This window comes from Pleurodeles waltl, chromosome 1_2 (assembly GCF_031143425.1).
Source record: "Pleurodeles waltl isolate 20211129_DDA chromosome 1_2, aPleWal1.hap1.20221129, whole genome shotgun sequence".
NCBI classification, from domain to species: domain Eukaryota; kingdom Metazoa; phylum Chordata; class Amphibia; order Caudata; family Salamandridae; genus Pleurodeles; species Pleurodeles waltl.
The window spans coordinates 730,405,388-730,432,713 of record NC_090437.1 but is presented as its reverse complement, the minus strand read 5'-3'; the positions used below and the strand labels follow the sequence as shown (position 1 = coordinate 730,432,713).

Genomic DNA, 27,326 nt, shown 5'->3' with positions numbered 1-27,326 from the left:
TCTTTTTAATGTTTAAAATGCCAAGGTTAATGCAATGCTCTTCCTTTGTAGCTCTGGCCTGTGTTGGTTGAAGCTGCCTTTATCAACAAACAGGACCCCAAGATATCCATATATTTTGACTAGTTCCAGCCGATGAGCTTGAAGGTACCATTGTTTTTTTCAACAAGGCTTTCTATTCACTACCATCACTTTAGTTTTCTTTTGGTTTATGGCCATGCCGTTATTATCAGAGTAGTTCTGTAATTTATTAATAAGACGTTGTACACCAACTTTCATTTGGCTGAGGAGAATCACATCATCCAGGTATAGAAGATTGGAGACATGAAGGTCCCCTAACTTTGGGGAGTGAGCCTCTGTCTCATCGGGGGCTGAAGCCAAATCCTCCAGGAACGGATTAAATAAGTATGGTGCCAGAACACAGCCTTGTTTTAGGCCCTCAGAGGTATATAATTTTCTTGATAGGCGAGAGTCATACCCACTTCTTACTCTTGTCCATGTACCTTCATATGATTGATGGAATGCCCCACAGAGACACTTTGTGCCAAAGCAGATTAAGCTGGATGCAATCAAATGTGGCTTTGAAATCAACAAAACAGAGGTGGCACAGTTGTTTAATTAAATAATTCAATGTATTTATTATTTTTGATAGTGTCATGCAATTAATCGTATGAGCCCGGTTTGAAGAATGGGATGACCTTTCTCCCTTCTGCCGAACCAGTTAACTCTGTCAATAGGAGACCTGCAGAATGGTTAGCCTCTGTGTCCATTAGAGTAATGAGACAATACTTCTCTGAATTTTCTCAGTCACCCCCCTTGAATACAGGGTTAATAATTAATCCTTTTAATGAACCAGGCATGGTTTCTAACTGTAGTGTACTGTTGAAAACTAATGTCATCTTTTTTGCCCAGAAAGTGGGGTTGGTTTTACATAATGTCTGAGGAGTCTCATTCAGGCCAGGAGCTCTTTCACATCTAACATTCTGAATTGATTTGTAAACCTGATCTTCCAAGATACTAAGGGCCTGCTCCTCCAATGGTACTGTCATTTCTGGACTTGAGGTTTTTTGTTCTGGCCTAGTGAAACACTGTTCCAGGATGAATTGAAATGATTATATATGGGCATATCCCAAGTGTTTTCCATAAGGTTTGAGTTATTTAATGCATTTGTAGACTGGTTGAGACTCTTCATCAACCTCCACAAGTTTCTCATGTTCTCCCTCTTGCTGAGATATATGGCTTTAGCTCAAAAGTCCTTTCTTACTCGAATGTTTTCCTCCCATATCATCTTCCTGAAAAACCTTTTTAGGGACCTCACTTTGGCTTGGATCGAATGGTTACTAGGCAGCTTCCATGTTCTTCTTAGAGTTTTGTTGAGATCCTTCTTTGCTTTTCAACATGTGTATCTGTAATCTATGATGTCCTTGACATGGTGGATATTGGTTCATACATGCAGTTGCATTTTTACTTTAAGTCCTGGAAACAGCATGCATATGTAAAGGGACTGACACAGCATGTTTGATCAGGATAAGGCCAGTATCTCTTTTTTATGCAGGTAGGTGACTCAGTAATTTAACTAGCATGATTGGAGATGCATCCCCTAGCTTCCATGAGCATCGATCCCAGGAAAAAGGTTGTCCCTACCAGCTTGAATAGTAAACATTTCAGGGGATGGGGTTGATCTATCACTGTTATTGAGTCTGTGTGTACCAGATTTGGTTTCAAATTGTTGGATTTGTACACCTTGCCTTTAAGGTGGCAGGTTTGTGGAGTTGTTTCATCTTTCCTGGTGTATTATTAAATGCATTAATTGTATTTTTAAAGATGGGGAAGGTCTTCCTCTCCTTGGGAGGATCCTCACTAACTGGAGTTACTGGATTGGTGGTTTCATCATCTGATCCCTTATTATATATTGTACATTGAGTTTTCCTGTGCCATTTTTAACTTTATACCTGGCCTTATGTTGTTTCTTCCCTTATTTTTTACCATTCCTTTCTGTGAAGGTAGTTGGGCTATCAATTCCTTCCTGTCATTAGGTACTACTGCCTTCTGAAATAGATTATTTGAACTTATATTTTGCACCTGAGATGAGTCTGTTGGCAGATTGCTTTTGTGGGGGTTCCCCTGAAATCAGTGTTTTGCCCTGTTATGTTGTTCTGGAGACCTTAAACTCCCAGTGGGGTAAGCAGGGACTAGATTATCCTTCAGGCCCTCTATTATTGTCCTTAAGAGGTTTGACATTGTACAGAGCTTATTGAGAGTGTTAGTTCGACATAATGTTGGTCCCTGGTTATCAGTTGTTTAGGTCTGCCAACAGGTGATCAATTCTAGAGACAAAACTGCTTTAGTGTGTTCAGCAAGTCTACTTGGATGTCCATTTTGTGTGACTGATTGGGTGCCTGTGGTCAGCTGTGAGGTTCTGAAGAGTAGATCCCATATATCCTGTGGACCCGTTTGGCCCCTGTGACACTGAATCTGAGGGATATAGCAGGCTCCCATTGGCTGACACTGTTTGGGTTGCTTCTTCTGCAGAACTACAGGTGGGTGGTAAGGAACCATTAGGGCTAATGGGTAGACTCATTTCATATTTCCCTCTCTGCTAGAGGGAGAGTTATTTTTTTGGAGGCCTCCCACAGGTGCTGGTCCTGTTATTGAACCCATCAACACCCTCTGTTTTAATTTGAATGGGTGTACAAAGATTACAAACAGTGGCTGGGGGTTTTGTGTCTTGGGGGAAGCACAGATTTGAGACTGCATGCACTAAAGATACCGTTGCTAATTCAGTCGCATCCTTTGAAGATGGTTGTATATAAGGTGGACTTATTGTATGTTTGTTCAAATGATCTGGGCCTTTCACCACAAGGGCCGTAACCTCTATTGGTGCTAGATAACAGTTATCTTGGAGGTGCGCAGGCTGATGTTGATCTAAAAAGAAAGTAACATCAGATCTGTTACTGGGCCATAAGACATTTTTATATTGTCCAGGTTAGTTAGCAACATTACTATGCCATCACCCGCGTCTTGGTCCCCCGTGTTCAAAGGGGCTGCATGAGACAGACTATTGTGGCTAGTGAGGCTTATTGCCATCAAAATCTGTGCTGGAAGGCCTGTTATGTCCTCTGGCGCTGAGATCACAGACCCAAATGGGTCCTTAAAAAAGTCACATTTTGAATGTAATCTAGTAAATTTATCATACATGTGTGACACTGGAGAGATTTAAAGTTGGACCTCCCTGCCGACTTTCACCTTAGTATTTTTTTAAACGGATGGATCTTCCAGCTTTTCCTTCCTATGCATCTGGGTTGGTTGAGCCCTCACTCGCCCAGAATGCATGTTACCCCTAAAGTGGTAGTAGCAAGCTTTTTTGAGCAGAGGCTTATGAATGTTAATTGAGTGTGCTTTGGTGGGCAGATGGCCCCTCCCTTTTATTTCTGGTGACCCTAATTGTGTCACCCTAGTTAATAGTCAGCTTGACTATTAACTGATAGAGAACTGCCAAGAAAGATTTATAGGGTCGAGAGCATTCGGAAGGGAGATGGTCCTTGAAAGCTGCCGCCTGGTAGATAGTCACACTGTGAGGGGAAGAGGTCAGTGGCAGTTAGCAAAGGGACAGTATGGACAGGAGGGGCAGAAGGGCTCACAGAATAGCGCATCCACTTCTACCCCACTACGGCTCTACTCTGGGGCCATGTGACTAGTACCACAGTCCTGTGGAAGACAGTCCTGTGGCCACACTCACCAACTGCACAGACCCTTTTAGAAGAGATATTGCACCCCTCCACTCTTTCTTTCCCCCACCACGGGGTCCTCTCACCTGCTGATTTCCTTGCATTGTAGATGGCAAGTGCCAAGCCTTTGAGGTCAGCACCACAGACCCCAGAGTCCCCGTCCCCTAAATACAGAACATAGTGGCTCCTGGACTCTCCTAGTCTGCAGGAGCTTCCATATGGCTGCACAGCTGCTAAATGGGCTCCTACACCTCAGCTACATGGGCTCCATCTGGCATGAAGTAGCAGAGCGCCACGGACAAATCTCTGTGGCACTGAGTGGCACAGTGGCTCATCAAAGCAGTCCCAGTCCTCTCTAGTAAAGGCATGAGAAAGAGGCCCACCTGCAAGGTCCACCCCGGAGACCAAGCATGGTGGAGGACGCAAAGCGAAACAAACTCAATAGCTCTGGTCAAAGTCAGCACGTACTCTACCTCTGCCTTCTCCACGCTCTTTGTGTTGTCTTCCTGGTGAACAGCAGCACAAACTCGGGGAAAACCCCTTCTGAGCCTTAGCATCAACTATTGATAAGTAAGGGTAACGATACATTGCAAAGGCTTTGTAGCTGTGGTTTTGCTAGAATTCTGATTCTCCCTGAAATAAATGTATTGGCCCACCTCAGCAGACATTTTACTTGAAAATAAATGAAATGCCACCTTTTTGGAGGTTGCATGTAAAAATATATTGGTATGGGGTTTGCAGTCTCATAAAATGTTTAAAGTGACCCTTCTTTTGAATTGCAGCTATGAGAACTCCTTTCTGAGGGACACACCCCTTTCATGGGGCATGCAGGGTCTACTTGGACAAACCTTAGTAGTTGAGACCTTTTACTCTTGATGTCTTGGGGCCTGACCTACTGTGGATTCTGCTCAACTGGGCCAAGTACCTGTTCTGCACTTGACTCTCAGTGGTAGCTGTGTTTGAGCAGTCAAGGATCCCTCAAGGTGGCGGGGAGAGTGGATACAGGTCAGTGATCACAACGTATAACTCAAAGTGTAGGCAGTGTGAATAATAAATGAATGTCAGGCAAAATACTACTTTTGTAAGAAAAAGTAGTATTTTATTACTAACTCCAAACATGCATATAAATATGCCATCCCGAAGCAACAACACAATCTCTCTTGAGTTCAGGGCTCTAGTAGTTGTCAGGCAAATACCTCTCCTACCCTCCTTCATGTAACATATCCAGGGTTATTCTCTATTCATTGGTTTCCCCATCAAGGAATGCAGACTATTGGTTTGTTCCATTTTGACTCTTTATAATTTCCGTCAAAAGTATCCCTAGTGTCCCAGCACCTTCAGCAGTGAATTTCCTGCGGCCTCAAAGGTCCAGTGTCAGTCTTACCCACTTCAGTGATATGACAGTGTACAGAAGTGCAGCAAGTGCCCTCTCCTCAGGTGCTCACAAGTCTGGATCCCGTCCCGTGAAGTTGGGCCACTCATGATGAATGCAGTAGCACACTGAAGCACAGGCTCTTTATGTTAAGCAACACTGACAGATGGTTTCCAGTGTGCAGAGCTACTCTCGCTCAGTGGACACAAAAAGTAAGTTGCTCTTCCCCTAACTAAAAGGGGGGGCAGCTCCTGACTAGAGCTCCGCGAGGGTGAAAGATCTTCAGTGACTTCCACAGTCCTTGGGAAACAGCCAGGTGCAGTTAGTGGGCTAGACCCGCTGGTCATGGCTGTAGCGCCCTCGTGCAGGCCATGACTCAAACAGTTGGCCAAGGTGACAAAGGCCTTCCCTTCTAGTATACAGGGTTGCTGCATTGCTCCCACCTTGGGGCTTTTAGGTTCACCGGTGGCCCCCTTTGGCATGTGGGATCACTGCATGCAGTGGTTCAGGGCTGCTGCATCCTGCACGGCACACTCCACACAATTGAGATCACAATGGACCTCTCCTGGCAAAAGGGGGATGTAGACTGTTCCTGCACATGGGCAACAACTCCATCGGTGCACAGCCACTCTCCCCACACCTCGCTCAGGGATTTCTATTGGCAGGGCTCCCCACTGGACATTGCTCATTCCAACTCTCTCCTCTTCCTTATAGGGCACACTGGTCTTAGCAAGCAGGCAGGTGATCGTTTTACAGACCCAGCAGGGAGACTAGCAGGTCTTAGACCCCAGTCCTGGTCACAGACAAAAGTCTTGCAGAGCTTCCCCTCTTCACACAGCCTGTCTGGCTGCTTAGCAAATGACAAATGTATGGCGACTCACCCTCCCCTTATTATAGTCCTTTTCCAGACAAATGTGATTTAAGGTTTGAGTCTTTGTAGTTTTATGTTGGGTTCTGATTCTTTTGAAGTGGGCACATCTCCTTTTCACCTTCCTTCATGAAAGAGGTCTGCCACAGCACGCACGACTCTGAACCTGATAGTCCACAATGCAATTCATGGGAGTGACCAGAGATTGCACCTGTATCTCAGCCACAGTGATATGTGCATCAAAGTGTAATACTAGGACCTGAGCCCTACTCTGTACAATTCTCTTATAAGCCCCATTTCCCTTCCTGAGATGCGTTCAGGCCCCTTCATTGTGATCTATTCCTGAATCCAAGCGCAGTCTTTTGAAATGTTAAGGGAGTTTTGTCCTTATCACTCCAGTGTGTCCTCACCCAGCTCACAAGAATGCAGCAATCTACAAATCTGTCTGGTGGGATTCCTCTCCTCCTCATATCTTCACCAGGCAGGCCTAGGCTTACCCAAATGGAACCCAGAGTCCTCGATGCTACACAACATTGCAGGCATACTCAGTCAGTGTACATTTGAGCACTCTTTCTATTCAGCACTAATATCTCTGTGCATGGTACCCTTATATGTAGACATGCATTCAGCACACACACAGTCTGTGCATACTGTTTAGCACTGACAATTTTCTATCTTTAATCAGGGTGTGCTCTTTACAAACACATACATAGCCATGCATGCATGCATACAAGCAGCACGTCCTTTTTCCACACATGCACTACACAGCATTAAATCTCATTGGTAATGTATTCCTGTCAGGAATGCATACTTCATGCACTGCACCATCCTTGTACTGTACTCTTCCAGACACACATACAACCAATGCAGAGTCACCATTTCTGCTCTATGCAGCACTCCACTTTTACCTGTTTTAGGCCTAGGGTGAGTTAAGCACACAGCAGTGACACCTCTAAAAGGTGAGTAAGCCTATTGTCCTCCCTCCCGTGACACAGGTTAAAAAGGTACTGTTCACTACTACTGAACACTACACTGTGCTCATGCTGCTTAACTCCTGGTGAAGGCTGTAGTCTTTCTCCACCATGAGGGTAGCACTATGGGCGCTCCTACCAGTCCAACAAGACCGCATTTCCTGAGATATGTCATGGCATACACACATTAACCATGTTTGTCTATGACAAAATCTGCATTAGGGATCCATGTAATAGTACAGTATGCAATTTAGGGCAGGAGTACTGGTCTCCTACCATGCAGAGTACTTTTGAGTACCAATAGCAGCATTTTTATGATTCATTGAGATGTTTGTCAGACTGTTGAACAGTCTGTCAGTCTTTTATTAGTTGTTCTTAACTCCACATCTACGTACATTGAATATATGGAAGTTCTAAAAGTGCACAGATGCGGGGGTATGTGTAGAAAATCTAGTTATCTCTATATTATTATCTTGTGGTTATTTTTATGTTTGAATATATTTCACCCAATATTATGTTAGCAAGATTTTATTGAAACAATATTTAGGTGGAAGTCCACAAATGTTTTTTACTGTATTCACTGTCTGCAATTTAGAATACATTTCAGCTAAGTGTCAAACATTTGGTATTTAACAGAGGAATAGTGAGTTCATTTTGACTTTTTAAATAATTTATTGGCAAATAACTGGTTTCACCTAAATATAGTTCTTCTGGCTCTTATATGTTTAAAGATTACAAGATGAGTCATAAGTGCATATGGTATCCAAGAAAGAAATAGATGTTCAGTAGATGTATTGCAGTCTGGGCGCCAGTTTGCCATTTAAGCTTTTCTGTTTCTCTGTGTACACACAATCCATACACTGCTTGACTACCACCCAGCTACTGATCTAAAATTAAAGTATTAGTATAACATTCTTTCCTTACTTTTGACTTTTCAAACAAGTATTTAAAATTGGCAATTACTGCTATAAATCTCTATATTCTGCCAAGTCTTTCTTTGTGTGGTTGCAACTGTGTGTGTAGCTGAGGGTGTATATATATTCCACTAACTTATGAATGCAGAAATATTATATTCTGATAATATTCTTTAGAACTATTCAGTAAGTTAGTCAGTGGGAGAATCTAGAGGGGCATATACCTACATTTAATTGAACGCTGAACTTCTTGTGGATTTCCTAGACCTTCCTCTAGACCTTGCCACTAGCGGGCTTGCAAAAAGTGCACTACCTGTGCCCAGGGTCTGTAAATTAAATGTTGCTACTAGGCTTGCAAAGAGAGTGGATGCTGGCTGAATCCTGAACAATGCAAATGTTTACCCCCAGTCACATGGATCTGGGTTTAATCCATTGTTCTTTTGCCCCCATGCCACCCCTGTTTGGACCCAGACATATGCAAATCAGTCTTGACCCTGTACCCCATGAGAACAGTCTAGCATGACATACCAGGCCAGCTCCTCCCTATACTGGACGCAAGCATCCTGAGACAGATTTTGGGGTGTAACTCTTAATCAGCCCGGCTAGCTTGAATTCAGTGGCACAGTGAGCATGGTACCCACGTCTGAGCACACCCTTCCCACTTAGGGCAACAAAAACACAACACAAAGAACTGATGATGGACAGAATGTTGAACAATGGAAACATTCACCCCCAGTCAGAAGAATCTGGGTTTAATCCATCATTTTCCTCCACACCATGCTACCCCAGTTTGGACCCAGCCAGAGGAAAATTAGTCTTAACCTTGCTCCCCATGGGATCAGTCCACCCCAAACTGCCACATCAAGCCCACCCTGGACCGGAAACAAGTGTCCTGGTACCAGCTTCGGGGGTATCACCCCTCATCAGTTAGGCTAGCTTGAATCCAGTGGTACAGTGAACAGGGACCCACATCTGGGCATATCCTTCCCACTTAGGACAACAAAATAAAAAATATAATGGATGGAATGCTGAGCAATGCAAGCATTCACCCTCATTCACAGGGATCTGGGTTTAATCCTTCATTTTTTTGCTCACCACACCACCCCAGTTTGGACAAAGCCATATGCAAATTAGTCTTGACCCTGCTCTGCATGCAAACAGTCCAGCCCGAACTGCCAGGCCAGGTCCTCCCTGAACTGGAAACAAGCATCCTGGGAACGGTTATGGTGTATCAACATTCATCAGCCAGGCTAGGTTGAATACAGTGGTGCAGTGAACACGGTACCCACATCTGGGCATACCCTTCTCACGGTTGACAGTCACTGTGCCTATCACTTCAGTTGCCCTTCAAGTATGGCTCAGACGTGCCACTGCACTGCAGAGCCTGTGTGTGCAGTTTGAAACTGCCATGTTGATCTGGCAAGGTAACTTCCTTACCAGGCCCAAACCTTTCTTTTTAATACGTATAAGTCACTACTAAGGCAGGCTCTGGACAGCCCCATGGGTATTTAAAAAACTGGACACATACTTTTAAGTTTTACATGTCTAGGCAGTGAAAAAAACTATTTTTCACTACTACAAGGACTGTCTCTCCCATAGGTAAAAATTGGGATTGCCTTATTACATTTTATAAGTGTAATATCCAGTTGAGAAGAGATGGGACTCCCAAGTTTGGTGTCTCTGGAATCATAATTTGAAAGCACAACTTAAGGTGAAATTGGATTTAAAATTTCAATGATGACAATGACACTTTTAGAAACTTGGCCTTTTCTTACTTAAAATCATCTAGTGCCTTCTGTCTGTCTCTGAATACATGTCTGGGTGAGCGACGCTAGGTTCGTGTGCATTCCTTCCAGACAGCTGCGCACAAAGGGCCATCTGCATGTTGATGGGCTACACTTTTAGGATGCTAGGGAGAAGCTGAAACACCTGAATGGGCGGTGTCTTGAGCCCAAAGAAAGGGCTGTGTAACCCCCTGTAGTGTGTCTGGAGCCAGGACAGGAAGGGCAGGGACTCTGTGCACTTCAAAGGCATCTATTCAAAGTCTGTCCACTTCAAAAGCACCACTGGGTATCAAAACTGGATGTCTGACCCAAACCAATTGGTACACTTCTGCACCTGAGGACATTTTGCTTGGAAGAAGGACTGCTGTGATGATGAAGGGACTGCTACTGTGTTAGACTCTGCTGGACTTTGCTGGACTCCTGCTGTGCGTGTCCTGCTGCCCTCCTTGCCTAGGAGTGAAAAGGACTGGACCTGGATCTCTACATCCCCAGAACGAAAGTGACTCCAAGAGCTTGCTGACTTGCCTCCATTTGTGAAGTCTCAGGGACATCAAAGACTTCACTCAACCCTGCTACAGCCTCTGGACTCTGTTAACTATGAGTTCTGCCCTACCAAGTGGTGACAGTCCAGTCCTGGGCCCTTGGAAGTGGGTAATTCACGTGTTTTTACTAAAAATCCATTCATTGCCATAGTTACGCTGGGCAGAACAAACACATATTCATTTGATGATGCATTACCACTGCTGCTGAGTACAAAGACATCACATTGCTGGCTGTGCGGCTCACCGAGGACGCATTGCGTTAATTACAAAGGGTTCAATGCTGCACCACTGCTTGAAGACATCACATCAATGACTGCACGGCTCGCCTGTGACACATCCCTGACTGTGCACATAGGAATCAACACATTGCCTTTGCATCATTCCCTCTGCTCCTCGCATCAGTTCTTTGATGTCGATGCAACCTTCCACAAAACGTACTTTTTCAGTGGGAGAAGTTTGGTTCCTGTAGTCAGCTCATGGTCCATCGTGGTGGGTCTGAGGCTTTGGATTTATCCCGGTCTAGAGCATCCAGATACTCCCAGTTACCACTTTAGGCTTCTAAGCACTGCATTTGCAGATATTCTAAAAAAACATATTTTCACTTCTACTTATTGGATTCTGTCGTTTTGGTCTTGTTTTATGCATACAAACATAATTTATTATTTTAACTTGGTGTGGAGTCTTTCTGTGTTGTTTTCACCGACTTATCAGTTTAAGTGTTGAACAAATACTTTACACATTGCCTAAGTTAAGCCTGCATGCCCTGTGCCAAGCTTCTAAACGGTGAGCACAGGTTAATTTATGGTGCGTATCTGTCTTACCCTGACTAGGATTGGGGTTCCTGCTTGGACAGGGTGCGTACCTCTGCCAACCGGAAACCCAATTTCTAACAGTGACCATAGTTTATATGATTTTTTACTCCGTCCTCTGCCCCAGCAAACGCTGTAAAAACCTTATTAAGGCTGTAAAGGTTGCCCTTTGAAATTAAAAGCATACGAAAGAGTATACATGATAGTTATTGCACTGAGTGGTTGGGGTATATGCTGTCTGTGCTCTCTGCCCTAGAACAGTAGAAAAAACATACTATTATAGGGCAGAATCTCATTCTTTCACACATAAATTAAAATGTAGATTTAGGTATGTTCAGCAAGAAATGTTTTTCTTGGAATGCCACTCTGGGCCTACGGTAAAAGCTGCTAAGACTAAGATGATGTGAATGAGTCTGATATTATGCTTTAATACTTGTTTTAATGCAGTGTGTCTAGTTTTCGGCCTTCTTTTTGACCATGTGACATCTTTGCTCCTAACTCTAATTATCTGGGCCCAGTTTGGGATACTGACCTACGCATGAAAGTACATATAAATTAAATGTTTCCGGAGTCTTTTCATAAACTTCAGCCAAATCAGCTCAACTAAATCAACTAATTAGCTCAACTAAGTCACTGAATAAATTGATGCCCTGCAAGTGAATATGTATTTAACTGCATTCTCAACTGTCGACTCAACTAAACGTATATAGTTGCTAAAGGATAGGTGAGTTGGCATGGCTCGTGTGGGAATGGATCAGAATTACTAGTTGGGCCATTGTCATGGGTTTTATCCACACACCTATACACTACTGACCAATCTACAATTATAAGTGTTCCTACTCTTTCGTGACATTGTTTTTATTTGGTTGATGGGGAAAAATGAGGGAGGTATTCCCTTGAGGGAGTGTAGCAAACCTTTTGCATATTCCACGTTTTATAGGCTGCGTCACCTTCACTGATTATGGGGTTTGCCTTGTCTACCAATCATAGGACAACCCTATTCATGGTGGTATATTAGTACCTGGTGCATATTGTGTTGCCTTTGTACAAACAGTTAACTTCATAAAATGTCACTCCACTATCTGAACGGTTATAGTTAACAATGCTGTCAAAAGAGCTAAAGCTGCATCTTCTCTGAAAAATCAGCATGAACACCACGCGTGCGCCAGAAGGCACTGCTGCTCGAGTAGATTTCTACCCAAGTAGCTTTCTCACCACAAATGGTTGTGACTGGCCACAATCATTCCTGGTGAGAAAATCTCACTGGATTCCCTCCTAGCGCCCGAAAATCACACTAAGGAAAGCCAATTCTCATTCGCCAAGTTACAGCTGGTGAGCTGCGCAAGAGAAAATACTCAGCTCACCTGCGTTCTCCCTGGCTTTTTCCATTGATAACTTTTTTTTGCCCTTCCTTTTTCCCCCACTGATCTCCCCAAGTGTGTAAAGGGAATCTCCAATATAAACGCATTTCAACCTGGAATACTCTGTTGTTGAACCAAGTAAAAAAAAAATCTATATGTTTGTAATTTTTTTTAATTGACCCATCAACTCATCATGTATATTATGTGTTGTTTGTACTCAATGAGATTTTCCCTTGATGAGTCAGGACTGGCAGAAACGACAGTGCACCACCATGGGATCTGGGTGACTTTTCTAATCGTGGCAGCTTTATCACAAAAACGATTCCATTCTCCTTGCCTAAGTTGAGGCTCCACCTTATGGAATCAAAGTGCTAGCCGAGCAAGGTATTGGCTTTTCAGTCAGGCACTGAAAGAGATGTCAGCATGAACTTTCCTTGTTTGATGTGGTCGGGCAAACGTGTTTATCTGTGCTCCTGTTTTGGTTGCCACAAAACTAGGTAAACATCATTGATAGCTCTGTTTGCTCAATGTGTTTATGTTGCGTGTGCTAATGCCTTGGTTTTCAAACTGTTGGGCCAAATTTAGCTTTGAGTGTTAAAAGTAACGCCCATAATATGTGGAAAAGAATGTCACATCCTCTACTGCAGGACTCTGTCGATGGAGAACATTCAGCCAAAATTAATTCTGTGAAATGGATCGAATGGCAGAGGCTATTCCACCAGAGGACACCCCATCTGTGGAGTATTTGCTCCTTCTTAAACAAACCGGATCATTTTGATTTACAACTCCAAGACAGGTCTTATGTCTTACACACTATCATGTTTTAAAATTCTCTAGAGATTGCAGATTTCCCGGATGAAAACCAATACAATTTGCTCAAAATCGACTAATTCATTGGTTAAGGGACAAAATAAGTACTATAATTGAATTCTTTACCCTCTACGACAAGTTGGCTGCCAAATAACTCTTTGTTTAGTGAAACACAGGCCCCAATGTTGCAATATGTTCTTTCCTCAAATATTGACATATTAAAATGAAGCAATTAACTAAAACAAAATTCAACTTTGCTGCTTTTCAAAGAGCTCCTCGTTGTAGCTTTGGCGTATGATGCACAGTACTCCACTAACAACTACCCTGAAGGTGAATTTATAATGGACTAGAAACACCGAGATACGAAGCAGGTTTGTTACACTGATTCTCAGCTAATATTGTAATAACAAAAGGTCGTAACAACAGCTGACTGTATACAAGTTAATGATCTATGGATGTTGATGGCTGGACAGAAGACGTGAGTGATAAGAGAAGGTACATAAAAGATAAGATTGTGTCAAAATTGCTTTTGATCTTAGGTATGCTAACATTCCAGCTCCTTTCAACTGTGCAAAGGAGTTAATGTCTAAATGATTTATCCAGAACCCGCAGCGTGGTCTGTATTCATGCTCTTCTCATTGAAGAATCATTACAACGTATTTTGGAACCCAATTACATGGTAGCAAATATGTTATGATTTGCATCTAGTAGTTACTTTATGGAGTGCACACACACACTTAATAATTACGTTTGTTGCTAAGCACTTGATCATTCGTTATCAAGGAAATGTATTAATGAGGTTAGGTTGCCATGTGTCAGATGTAGAATTTATTGATTGCTCAAAGGTCAAAAAGACAAGGTATTATGTACAGATTTTTTTAAGTATACAAATAAGCAATCATCTAAAATGACAGGAAGTGGCTTAATAGGTTTAATTAGTAAATGGGTTAATGCCAGAGTGAATATTGATGTTCACACATTGATCACATTATTTACTGCATAAAAAGCTGCCATTAGTAGCTAATAATTGAGTAACTAGGAACATAAGGCAACTTTCTTTTTCTGAAAGATCACTTTTAAAGTGCTCTGGAGCATGGGAGGTTTCAGAATATTTTTAAGGTTTTAAAAGGCAAAGCTCTCGATAAAATATCCTGCACTGGGTTTCTTTTATGGCAAGTCAGAATGTGTAATGGCACACTCAAAATATTCACTTGTGAAGCAATGGATAGTTTTTACAGCATACAGTTGCTCTCATATAGTCAGTAGGAAATGACAACATTTTTAGGTAGTATCTGCAGAAAGGTGTGCTCAATGTACTTATAAATGTATAAGGTTTATATTGGCAACACTATGAAGTGAGCCCTCTCATGGGGCAGCTGTAACAGAGAAAAGTAAGAGTATGTTGTTGCTTGGGCTCACTGGTGCAGAGGTGTGAGTGCTTCCAGACTGGAGTGTGTTGGGGTCCATTATTCCCATAAAGTCACATAGGGCCAGATTTACAAGAAACTGGTGCATCAGTACTGATGTGTAGGTTTCCTTGCTTTCCTCCTGCCCCACCTACCGACACCATGTGTGTGCTGTATTTATAATACGGTGCACCATGGCGGTCGTTAGGCCAATGGTGCCACAATTTTTGGCGCTATTGGGATGCTTTGCTCCACTAGCATCAAAAATGTTGATGCCAGTAGAGCAAAGTGCAAGAAGGCCCATTGGTTAATACAGATGCGTCATTTTAATGCCTGCTCTGAGCAGGTGTTAAAAATGATTAAAAAAATGGCGCAGTGAAATCTTGTAGATTTTAATGCTCCATTTTTTGCAGGCCTCCTTACACTGGAACACCCCTCTGTCATACATTGAGCCTGACGCAGGCATAATGTGGCATAAGGGGTCGCAAAGTGGCACAATGCATGCATTGTGTCACTTTGTAAATATGGTGTGGTGAAAATTGCTTCCTTGAGCCACATTAGCATAAAAAAAAATGACTAGTGTGGCGCAAGGAGACACTAGGGCCTTGTAAATCTGGCCCATAGTTTGTTCTGGCAGCTTGCTTGGTGATTTAATTTTGGGAGTGGAGTGTTTGTCATCAGGATAAGGGTGAATTTAATCTCCTTGTGCAACTTGAGGTGCTTGGTTCATGCCCAGATCTCAGCTTAAGGGTGTTCCATTCCAGGTACTGTGGTCTGGGGAAGTGTCTGTCGCTTCAGACAATGAACCTAGTTCTGGGAACATTTAGGAGGGTATATTCTCATTTTGCTTCAAAATGCAAATGGTGTTTCTGTAATGAAGTTAATCGCTTCTCAGGTTCTTAATGAGTATTTGCAACTGCTTTTATTCATAGGAACAATTTGGTGCACATCGATATAAGATATCATGATTTGAACTACAAGATGACCCAACAGCAGAAGGCATTGACAACTACAGAGCTGCTCGGTAAGTATGGCATATGTTGTGAGGCAAATGTTCATGTAAGGTATTGCTGAAATATATTCATGCGTGCCTATTTATAATCCAACGGTCACATCACAACATATGCATAGTTGGTGTTGCCAATAGACTTGGCTTCATCACTTTTTGTGACCCCAGCTTCTCTGTGCCCTATACAGCCCAGTAAGCAAATGACAAAGAAGGTGGTAAGAACACAGACTTTGTGCTGTGTATTCTTGACATTTTAAAAGAGCTTTTTCCCCTAGCTGTGACTATTTAAATTTACTGCTTGATGTCTGTGCATTTTGCACTTTAAAACTGCTATTTTGTTCTTCCTGCATCTGTTTAAATTTCTCTCCCACTTTTTCCCCTATTCTGTACTAAGCCCTTGCCCTACAAGATAAAAAGGCAAAATACACCTCAGAGGCTAACCAGAGTGTGTTTAAGAGACTGATTAATCTGCTTTATGTTTTGAACTGTGTTTGGAAAGAGCATTTAGCATTCATTTTGATTTGAAAAAGTGATTAGTTTTACCATTTTAAAGCGCACTGTTGGGGGGCAGAATACAAACCCCAGGCTTCCTTGCATTGAGGAGGAGGCAGGAACTGTCTGCCTCATATTCAGCGCCACAGTCCTGCAGCGCGGGAGACCATTTGGAAGCGCACTATTAGGGGGAGGACTGCAAGCCCCAGGCTGCCATGCCAGTAAGGAGGAGGTGAGAACCGGCTGCTTCATATTCAGTGCCGCAGCCGGGACGTGTGGGGGCACATGCCCGGGTGAAGACCGGGCCAGAACCAGGCCTTTCTTCACCCGTCATCGTCTGGAAAAGGCCGGGAAGGGACCTCTCTCTGCCCCCTTGTGTTTGGGTTGATTTTGCCTGCCTTGGGTAAATAAGCCAATATGAGTAACTTCAGCTAAATGGGGATGAGGAAGAACAATGTGCAAAGGCAGCTCTGGTTCGTCAGCTTATTCGTCAATTACTAATTATCTATCTTCTGTTATGGGGCCTACAAAGACTGAATTGGGGCCATACAGAAATTGTCACAGAGGCCACTTGTACTTATAAAGTCAATTACACCAGAACACCCATCTCGAAAGCCCCTGGACATAGACCTTCCCCAGGACAGGCAAAAAGTGCACTCTTCTCACTCCATCCTGTGGGCTGTGAGCCCAACGAGGGATTTAAGATGTGATTTTTCACCTGTGGGCTCCCCACAACCGAAAAAGAGAAGGGAGGGGGTAAAATGCAGATGGATATTTTAGGTCCAGAGAAGAGATGCAATACACCCACAAAAGAAAGGAGGGGTGTGCAGGAGGCTGATGGCATGCTGTCGGAATTCTGATTGGGGAAGGATATACTAAATGATTTTATTCACAAAATTGACTCTATACTCAAATCGTTTTGGATAACCTTGAAGGGAAATCTTTTTAAGTTGATTACCAAGAAGATGGAGCTTTTGCAAGCCTATGTGGCCAGCTTGTCACCCCAAATAATGAATAAAGAGACATCTATGCTAGGAAAAACCCGTAGTGTGGACTTAGCAGGAAAAGTTGACACATTCAAAAGTTGAATTTTAATTGTATCCTAGTGGTTTATGTGATTTTATATCAATCAAAACACACAGAGAGAGAAGATGTGGGAGTAGGGGGTAAACGGAGAACGCAACCGTACTCAGCTCCCAATGACCAATACAAAAACACAACTGGGAGTACGGGGTCTTGTAACGAGGGCGGATTAGTAGTGTATCAATTAAAACACTAGGCCCTTCGTGATCCTCAACTAGAGGCGAGACATTGGTGGACTACGGTGTACAGTGTGGAAGGGGAAATTTCCTTTACGGACTAGGTGGTCTCACACACTCAATGGTGTCATGCTTCATCATATGACCACCTAGCCCCATCCAGGTAGGACAATGCCACCTGGGCGGACTCAACCTCACTGTTAAAGGAACAGGAGGGAGTGCGTAAATCAATTCTGGTTCTGGAAAAGGGATCCAGCTAGACTAAGAAATAAAAACACCTAAACAGATACCCGTGAAAGTTTTTAATATGAGGTTCCGTTTGATGTGATTAAAAGGAGGACTGGGACACCAATGTGAGAGCAATGACTCACTGGGTCTCCTATCTAGTAAGAAGAATAAGCCGACATGTTTCTTCCCTTAAAAAATGAGCTCTGGAAGGTCTCGGGGCATTCATCAGGGCGAAGGATCCCTGCTATTCATGCTCAGTAAGCATTGAATCAAATAACGACCATACAGTGGGAATAATAAGTGAGTGACGCCCGAGACAAACCTGGACCCACAAAACCCCAACAACTACAGACGAATTACAATCAATCCATTCCTGTGCAAACTGATGGAAAGAACAACATTCACTCACATGTCACAATTAGTTGAGAATAATGCAATACTTTCAGACTACCAAACTGGATTTCACCCAAAAGATGCACAAAATCCACCATCATCACCATCTGGGATGACCTTAAAAGCACACAGACTGCAATGGAGTTGCTGCATTACTTTTCTTGGACCTCTTAGCTGCCTTTGACACAGTTGACCATGACACCCTAATACAAAGATTCTACAAAGGGGCATAGAGGGGACTGTTCTCAACTGGATCTCATCCAACCTTCAAAACAGAACAAATGTCATCCATACTCCCCTTTCTCATCCAAATCATATTTTAGAAAAGCAGGGGTCAATCAAGGTTCAGTCACCTCACTCATATTGCGATTCAATTGTTTTGCCTCTGAGGGACACTGTGGCCCTCATTATGACCCTGGGGGTCTGAAGACTGCCAGGGCTGCGGTGGTGGACTCACCGCTGATGGGTCACTGGTGAAGACTTCCAAATTATGAGTTTGGCCGAAGCCAAAGCGCCGGTACTCTGCCCGTCCTGCCGCTTTTCCTTGGTCAGCTGGTATGAAGGTGAGCACCTCCAGCATGACAGATGCCGTAATACCGCTATTGGTATTAGGACAAGAGAGACCGTCAGCTTTTTCTGGCGGTGCGACCGAAATTAGCATCCCTGTTGCCAGGATATACTCGCACACACTTCTACAAACAAACAAACACACACATGCGCAAACACAACATGCACACCCATTCACACTGACATACATACACAACACAGCTGACGCACTCATTCACTCCACCCTCCAGTGCATACCCACAGCCACACCCTTGTCCCCTCTCACCCGCATGCATCCATTCATGGCCCCTTCCCCCCTGCACCGCATAGGCCCATTCACTACCCCCTATCACTGTATACATGCACTCACCCCATCCATCCACATTCACCAACATACACGTACCCACACCCCACGCATACAAGGCACACACCGCACACACCCCCACCACTCCTCTCCCCTTTGGAAGATTACTTACCTCGTCCGTCGATGGGACAAGACCCAGCACTTCCACCGCCGGCAGTGGCCAGCCATCAGGTCACCGCCACACTGAATTACTGGTTGTAATATGGTATGAGGCATCCTTTTGGTGTGGCGGTGCCGGCGGTGGAACCGACTCTTCCCCACCGACCGCCAGCACAGCTGCTGTTGGATTTCTGCCCGATTTCGGATGGAAATCTGATGACAGCCATAATGTGGCGATCTTAAGACCACCAGCCTTGGAGGCCTTTCAGCACCCGCGGCTTTAGCTTTCTTGTGAAAAGACTGCAAAAGTCGTAATGAGGGCCTGTACATGGTCCATCTGCAGCCTGCAAATCACGAAAAAATTCATCCAAATTCCTTCTCTGACTCCTGCTTGCTTCCTATGTCAATCTTGTATACAACTGAAAACCTCCATTTCTCTCCATGGAATTCAGATTCCATAAAGCACTGCCTAGTATTTAATAAGACCTGCATTCTGCTATTTATTGTTTTCTAAGAGTAGTACTGCTGTTCCTCAGCACTGGATTCTCTCCTCCAGGACTTGTGAGAGACTGGAATTCTACACACCTGTGACAAGTCTTGCGCAGTCCAGCCATGTGACACCACGCCGGGCTTGCTGCAGCCTGTAAATACTAATAAGCTGCTATTTGCTGAAGCTGCGTGTTTGAGTATTGACGTTTGTTCCTCTGTGTACAAGACCTCATGTTGGCTTGATTTCCAGTCGAGTTCCTGCCTTGCTTTAGGCAGAGCGAGTGCCCTGTTCCTGAGCAGTGTACTATTGTTTCTCTCTGCACTGTTTGCTTTTGCATACTCCTTTGTCAGGCTATTTTCACTTGGTGCAGCCCTTGGACTGCTCCCATTCTAATTGTTCCTAGTTTGTTCCTTCTATTCCTGCTATTACTTTCCCTTTACTTATTCCTTTTACTTCTACTACACCTCCTATAATTTCTCCTCAGTGTCTTAGATTTTGCCCTTAGTTTAATTTTTCTTGCTCTGTGATCCTTATGCAGTCTCTAGTTCTCTTGAGGTTCAAGTTTCTTTGCTTGTTACAATTCTTAAAATCTGTGTGTTTGACTTGCCTGTTCTCCAGTTTTTCTTTGAATACCTGTTCCTGACTATTTGCTACAGCTCTTAGGTTCCTTCCTAGTGTGTGCTATCTATTTTCCTCTTGGGCTATTGTGTTTGTCAAGTGTCATATTTGGTCCTCACCTGTGTATAAGTATATTCCTTTGCAAAGGCAAGGCCCCCCTGCTAGTATAACTAGCTACAACCCAGGGAAATAGTACATTGTACTAAACGAAGGACAATCTACATACTATATCTGGCTACATAAGAAAATTACCGGCATAGACAACGGCAAAAACAAATGTGCAGCAATCCCCAATTGATGCTGCAATACAGTTTAGTGATCCATTGCACAAATATAAATAAACACATATACAAAATGTATTCAGTTAAAACCATTACTCCTTATATACCATATTTACAATAAACTCATTCACTTTTCACTTCCACATTCACAAGTGATTCAACAAATCAACTAAATGGGAGGAACAAATGTATCCAAGACACATGATCTGGACATTTTCAAGTCAGAGCATCTTCAATATTTGATAGAATATGTGCTTGAGGTTATACCAGCATTTGTTAGTGGCTTAATTCATTGTACAATACAATAGTCATCTATTATAAATAAATAAATAAATATGCATTTTGGCGTGAAAGCGCCTTCTTCAGGATGTCCACTGTTATATTGCTCCTGCAAACAAATATCACAATGCGCTTCTGTTATGGCCCAAAATCTTAAAAAATAATACACAATATATTAAAATGGTTGTAGTCACCAAATGTTTAGAAGAGTGGGTATAAGCCTAGATTAAAATAAATACAGAAATGAACCACTGTCCATCTTTAAGTCCCACCTGCCCAGGATTGAGGGCCCTAGACTTACCTCTTATTGTGAGAGAAATAGTATAGCTCTAATCCGCACACCCACATGGAAATGTCATTGTGGAAAGTAAATACAGTATGCCATTTTTATTTTTATTAGAAATTGGCACTGTGTTGCCAGTTAGACCCATAAGGGCTTGTCTCATGCATGTAAATACAATCCCTGTTTGTGCCCTATGAGTCCAGAGACAGATCACTTCTGCTGCCTCCTTTCTAAGGGGTTTATAGGGTCACTATCTGTAAGAGTAATCCGCACAGATATATTGACGTTCCTGTTGCTATGGGAAATTCTGAGCCTTGCCTGTGTGCAGCTATAGTGGTAACCCAGTGTGTTTGTCCATTATTGGTCTGTTGTTCAATCTAAGGTTTCTCTGCCTTCCCTTTCTTGTGCTTTACTCTGTAGCTATTCTTTCCTGGGGTATGACTTTATCTGCTCCTCTGCTTCGGTACAGTGCATCCGTAGGGAGACTTTCAGAGGTGATCCTCCCAGAGTTCCCGACAACCCATGCTTTTCAATATCTACATTATGTCATTACCAGCAATGATCAGTGAATTTAACTTCACATGCTTGAACATGCTCCTACTATGCAGGTGACACACTAATTCTTCTTAAACTGGAAAACCTCAAAGACATTGGAAACTCAAAAATCTTCAGTTGCCTTCGAGCTCTTGATCAGTGGATGAAACAGAGGCATCTAAAATTGATTGTTTTATAAAATGGTAATACTGACACGTGGCACATGGAAGAATTACAACCAACTCTGTGCCTGGCCTGATGATCTGGGATCACGTCCTAAAGCTTCTAAGGAAGTAAAAAACATTGCAATTACCATGGACTCCAAGTTAACAATGAATGACCAAATGGACAAATTAGTATGATCAAGCTTCATCACTATGAAAACTCTGCAACACATTTTGCCCCACCTGGGATTTCCACACAAGGTCCAGGCTGCTATTTCTCTTGTCATCTCAATCAACTATGAAAAGACTACAACAGATTCAGATCTCGTCTGCCAGACTACTCACACATGTAAAGCCACAAGCCCTCATCGCCCCTGGCTTGAGGTCCCTACATTGGTTATCAGGTGCCAGAGGATCCACCTTCAAGCTGCTTTGTATCACCCATGACAAAATACATGGAACAGGGCCACTTTTCATCAGGAATAAAATCACCAAATACATTCTACAAAGGAACCTACGCTCAAGATTGGCGTCCCGCCTCAAAACCCCACCATACAAAAAAAAGACAATAGGTGGTACATCTTTCTCTGTTCAAGCAGCCAAAGTATGGAATTAATTGCCCCCAAATATAAGATCCATCGATTACCTTCAGAAGGCTACTCAAGAAGTGGCTTTACCACCATACTCAAACACTATTCTACAGCATATCCCTGTGTATGTAACCATTTGTATTTTGATTATATGCATATATCGCGATATGTACAATAATTATAGTTTTTAAAAACATAAATACTTTTAAGGCCAGTTTACCAAAAGTATATATTAATTCATTTGTGGTTAAAAAACAAATATATATATATATATATATATATACAGAGAGAGAGAGAGATAGGGATACATATACATATATATATATGGTAATTGCATTTTTTTTATATAAGTCGTCTGATTAGATGATTATGGGTTTCTGTTTTATTTATCTATTTTATCTAGAAGCACTTCACTTTTGAAATGTTGTGGAAAAGATGAAATTGAAAAAAAGAATAAATAACCCTTTCTAGACTCTTCCCTCCGCTATCTGCCTGGCTAACCCCAATGCCCATTTTACTACTATGATCTCCCAAACAACCCTTCTAAATTCTTCCCTCATGTATCTCTCCTTTGACTCATTCCAAACCTCACTTTACTACTAGGATCTCCCTAATCTCTTTCTATAGATTCTTTCCCCCTCCATCTCTCCCTTTACTCACCCCAACCTAATTTTACTACTATTTTCTCCCAATTAACACTTTCTAGATTCCTCCCTCTTCTATCCCTCCATTATTCTATTCAATCCAACTAACAGACTCACATGTCAGCTACTCAGGTTAACTCATATTTCTCTATACTAATCCACCACAAATCCTTTTGGGGTATGGAGTAGCGTGCTACTCACTGAAAAGCATTTTGATGCCTCGTCAGGGCTAGTAAGTGCTATATAAATATAATTACAATTATATTACATATGCTTGCTGTCACTTCCAGATCTTACTGGTCTACTATTAATCCCTGCACTAATCATGTGAAGAATGAGTACAGAAATCACAACTTGTGACCACAACAACAGCATACTGCATGTTACAAACATTGTAAGATGCGGACATTGCTCATCATTTTTCATTTGTGTTATAAAATATACAGTTGTCCAATAATTACCAACAATTCTTGATTCAGTTTGCAGAAAATAGCAAAAACTATTTTCAGTTTGATGTATTTATAGGAACAGTTAATGAAACGGTATTAGCAGGGGCCTTAAAAGTAAGCATGTATACATTAAACACTTGAAAATGAACCAGAGAATTGATTTAACACACATAATCTGGACTAAGAGCACATCACCTTTCAAAGACATTTAAACAGGCACAGCAGACAAAACATTTTGGCCCTCATTCTGACCTTGGCGGGCGGCGGAGGCCGCCCGCCAAAGTCCCGCCGTCAGATTACCGTTCCGCGGTCGAAAGACCGCGGCGGTAATTCTGACTTTCCCGCTGGGCTGGCGGGCGGTCGCCTTCAGACCGCCCGCCAGCCCAGCGGGAAAGAGGCTTCCACGATGAAGCCGGCTCGGAATCGAGCCGGCGGAGTGGAAGCTGTGCGACGGGTGCAGTTGCACCCGTCGCGTATTTCACTGTCTGCGCAGCAGACAGTGAAATACATGTAGGGGCCCTCTTACGGGGGCCCCTGCAATGCCCATGCCAGTGGCATGGGCACTGCAGGGGCCCCCAGGGGCCCCGCAACCCCCCCAACCGCCATCCGGATCCCGGCGGTCCGACCGCCGGGATCTGGATGGCGGTAGGGGGGGTCGGAATCCCCGCGGCGGTGCAGCAAGCTGCGCCGCCGCGGAGGATTCAATGGGGCGGCGGTACACTGGCGGGACCCCGCCAGTGGTGCCGGTCCGACCGCGGCTTTACCGCCGCGGTCGGAATACCCATTGGAGCACCGCCGGCCTGTCGGCGGTGCTCCCGCGGTCCTCCGCCCTGGCGGTCAAAGACCGCCAGGGTCAGAATGACCACCTTTATTACGTAGAATATCACCTAACAGGCACAATGTCCAGCAGGTCCACCAACCATATTGTTGCAATCAATAATAATCATAAACATGGCAACACAGAATGGTGTTACAATCATAAACATGGCAACATAGCTTAATGATCAAATCCATATCAAGATAGAAGAAAAGAACAGTAGATGTTTTCTGCAATGTGTGCCTGCAAATATAACTGAGAATGCTCTTACAAACTTAGCACACATGAATTGCACAACAAAAATGAAGGAAATTCCCTCTTGGTGGCTTAACATATTGCATACACAATCAAACAATCAAACAATTATCAGCTTAGAATGGAATTGAATGAAACACAAATAATCCATATTCTGTGGACCAAACAAAGTGCTGTATTCACCAATGAAATACTTTATGAAAGAGATATGGCCTCTAGAACAGCAGAAATGAGGCCATGAGAAGTGTGTAAAATACACACAATGAAAAGATGCAAACTTATTTTAAATTAATGTGTGCGGGTGGAAAAATAGTTTTGATTCTGATGTATTTTGGACAAATGTGGTATCACACCATGAACTACAGGTCTCCTGTTTTGCAGAATATACTGCTATAAATTTTGGCCCGTATTTATACTCCGTTTGTGCCGAATTAGCGTCGTTTTTTTCGACGCAAATTCGGCGCAAAACTAAAGCCATATTTATACTTTGGCTTTAGACGCGTCTAGCGCCAAAGTATGAAGAAAGAGCGTCATTTTTTAGCGTGAACGCCTTCCTTGCGTTAATGAGATGCAAGGAAGGCGTTCCCGTCTAAAAAAATTACGGCGACGCAAATGTGTCGTATTTATACTCCCGGGCAAAAATCACGCCCGGGAGGTGGCGGGTCAAAAAAAACCGCATTTGCGCCTGAATTTAACGCCTGGGTCAGGGTAGGCGTTAAGGGACCTGTGGGCTCAGAATGAGCCCACAGGTGCCCTCCCCTGCCCCCAGGGACCCCCCCTGCCACCCCTGCCCACCCCAGGAGGACACCCAAGGATGGAGGGACCCATCCCAGTGAAGTACAGGTAAGTTCAGGTAAGTATAATTTTTTTTATTTTTTTATTTTTTTTGTGGCACCCCTACATGCCACTATGCCCAATGACCATGCCCAGGGGACACAAGTCCCCTGGGCATGGCCATTGGGCAAGGGGGCATGACTCCTGTCTTTACTAAGACAGGAGTCATTTAAATGGCGTCTGGGCGTCGAAAAAATGGCGCAAATCGGGTTAAGACGATTTTTTAGCGTCAACCTGACTTGCGCCATTTTAAGACGCCCTAACGTCATTTTTTCCCAACGCCGGCGCTGCCTGGTCTACGTGGTTTTTTTCCACGCACACCAGGCAGCGCCGGTCTGATTGCGCCGTCTAACGCCATTCAATAAATACGGCGCCCGCATGGCGCTTCAGAATGGAGTTAGACGGCGCAAAATTTTTTGACGCTAAACTGCGTTAGCGCAGTTTAGCGTCAAAAAGTATAAATATGGGCCTTTATGTTTTCTACCATACCATGCAAAAATAGGTCCACCATTCTGTTTGCACCATTTTTCTATTTGGCACCTTCTCAGGATTCTCTAGTAAGAATGGTGAAGCACCATATATTCTATTATTTTAACAGTGTTCTTTCCTAGAAGTTGGAGTGGTTGGTAGTAAGACAACATAGCGTGCTTCAGATTATGCTGCTGCACAGAGACAGATTCACTACAAACCACAGAAAAGGCCCTCTGACCACAGGTAAAGGCAACCTTTCAGTTCTGACCATGCTGAATGGATCAACCAGCATTAACACTGTATATTATCCTGCCCTCAACCACACCCTGAGGTCTCTAATTGGTTCCAGTAGCAATGTTTGTTGCTGGTTTTCCTCCAACCTATCTAACACAGGTTTGTTCACATGGGACCAGAAATTCCCTATCACCTGCATGATTCCCCATGGTTCCACACTGTCTCCTATCATCTTCATCCTCTACAAGAAGCCTCTTGTCACTCTACTCACTGATAAATGCATAAAAATTCACCAATGCGCTGTTGACATAATACTCCACCATCGTTGCATCAAACACTGCCTACATCTCAATCATACTTCCATGCAAAACACCTACCTGAAGATCAAACTTGCCAAGATGAAATTCCTACTGTTGACCAACAGTAACAAGTAGCAACTAGTCCAAAACCTGCCCAATGACATGCAACTGAATGGATTTGAACTCCAACCTTCGCCTAAGGTCAAGTTACTTATAACCACCCTTGACATTGAACTCATCCTCCAAAATGGAGTGGTACCAGCTCTGAAAAACTTAAAATCTGGCCCTATAAGTCATTATACTCCTGCACCTGGATAATGGCAATACATGGCACCATGGCTTTCTAGACTCTATACTGGTTTCCCTTTAAAGGCATATAACTTTATGCAGCATGTATTATCAAGGGCCAGAAATATTGAATGGAACTCCCCTGACTCCCCTTGCCAGCTCCCACCATTTTCAAAACCAGTCTAATCATCTGGGAAGCCATCATGACTGACATCCTCCCTTTGGTGGCAGACAAGCTCACCACTTCTCGCAGCACCCACCCATCTGCAACCAGGACCCCAACAACCGGAAGCTGAAAAAGTGCAAAAATGCACCCAAGAACTGGAAATTCCTGACACAGATCAAGAAGACCTCATCCCTTCTCCAATTTAGGAATGAGCAACCCACCAACAGTACAGCACAACAAAATAAAAGACCACCTTTTACGTCAGAACCCAGCTTCTTCTCCTAATACATACATTAAAACATAGATACATACAGGAAGGTACTGTTTGGCACTGCATGCTTCTTTTTACAACAGAGGGTAGTCCCAGGTTAAGTCATTCAGTACTGGCCCTTCTGCCAGTATAGGTAATCTTTTTTGGAATATTGCCTATTCATGTAAGTCTGCGCATTACCCATGGAAAAAGCAGGAGCCAAGGCATCCAGGTGGCAATTTGTCTGGAAGAGGGAAAGAAAGAAACACAATGGTCCATGAATCAAATTTCCTAGAAAGATCTACCAACTCCAATCATGAACAATCTTCTATGGGTATATCCTGACCAACTGTCTCTGTCTATGGGTCTAGTAGTATAGTAGTAGCATATATCGAATTGTAGTGCAGATGGCACAAGTTGCTTAAAAT

At 43.3% G+C, this 27,326-nt stretch overlaps 1 protein-coding gene across 1 annotated transcript in view; it reads left to right on the top strand.

Moving 5' to 3' along the window:
• The window catches only part of ASIC5 (acid sensing ion channel subunit family member 5), a 769,827-nt gene that overhangs the window by 715,607 nt on the left and 26,894 nt on the right, over positions 1–27,326 (top strand). Inside the window, exon 9 of the mRNA XM_069205834.1 lies at positions 15,495–15,586. Within this exon, the coding sequence (XP_069061935.1) occupies positions 15,495–15,586 (92 nt within the window). The remainder of the gene's footprint in view (positions 1–15,494; positions 15,587–27,326) is intronic.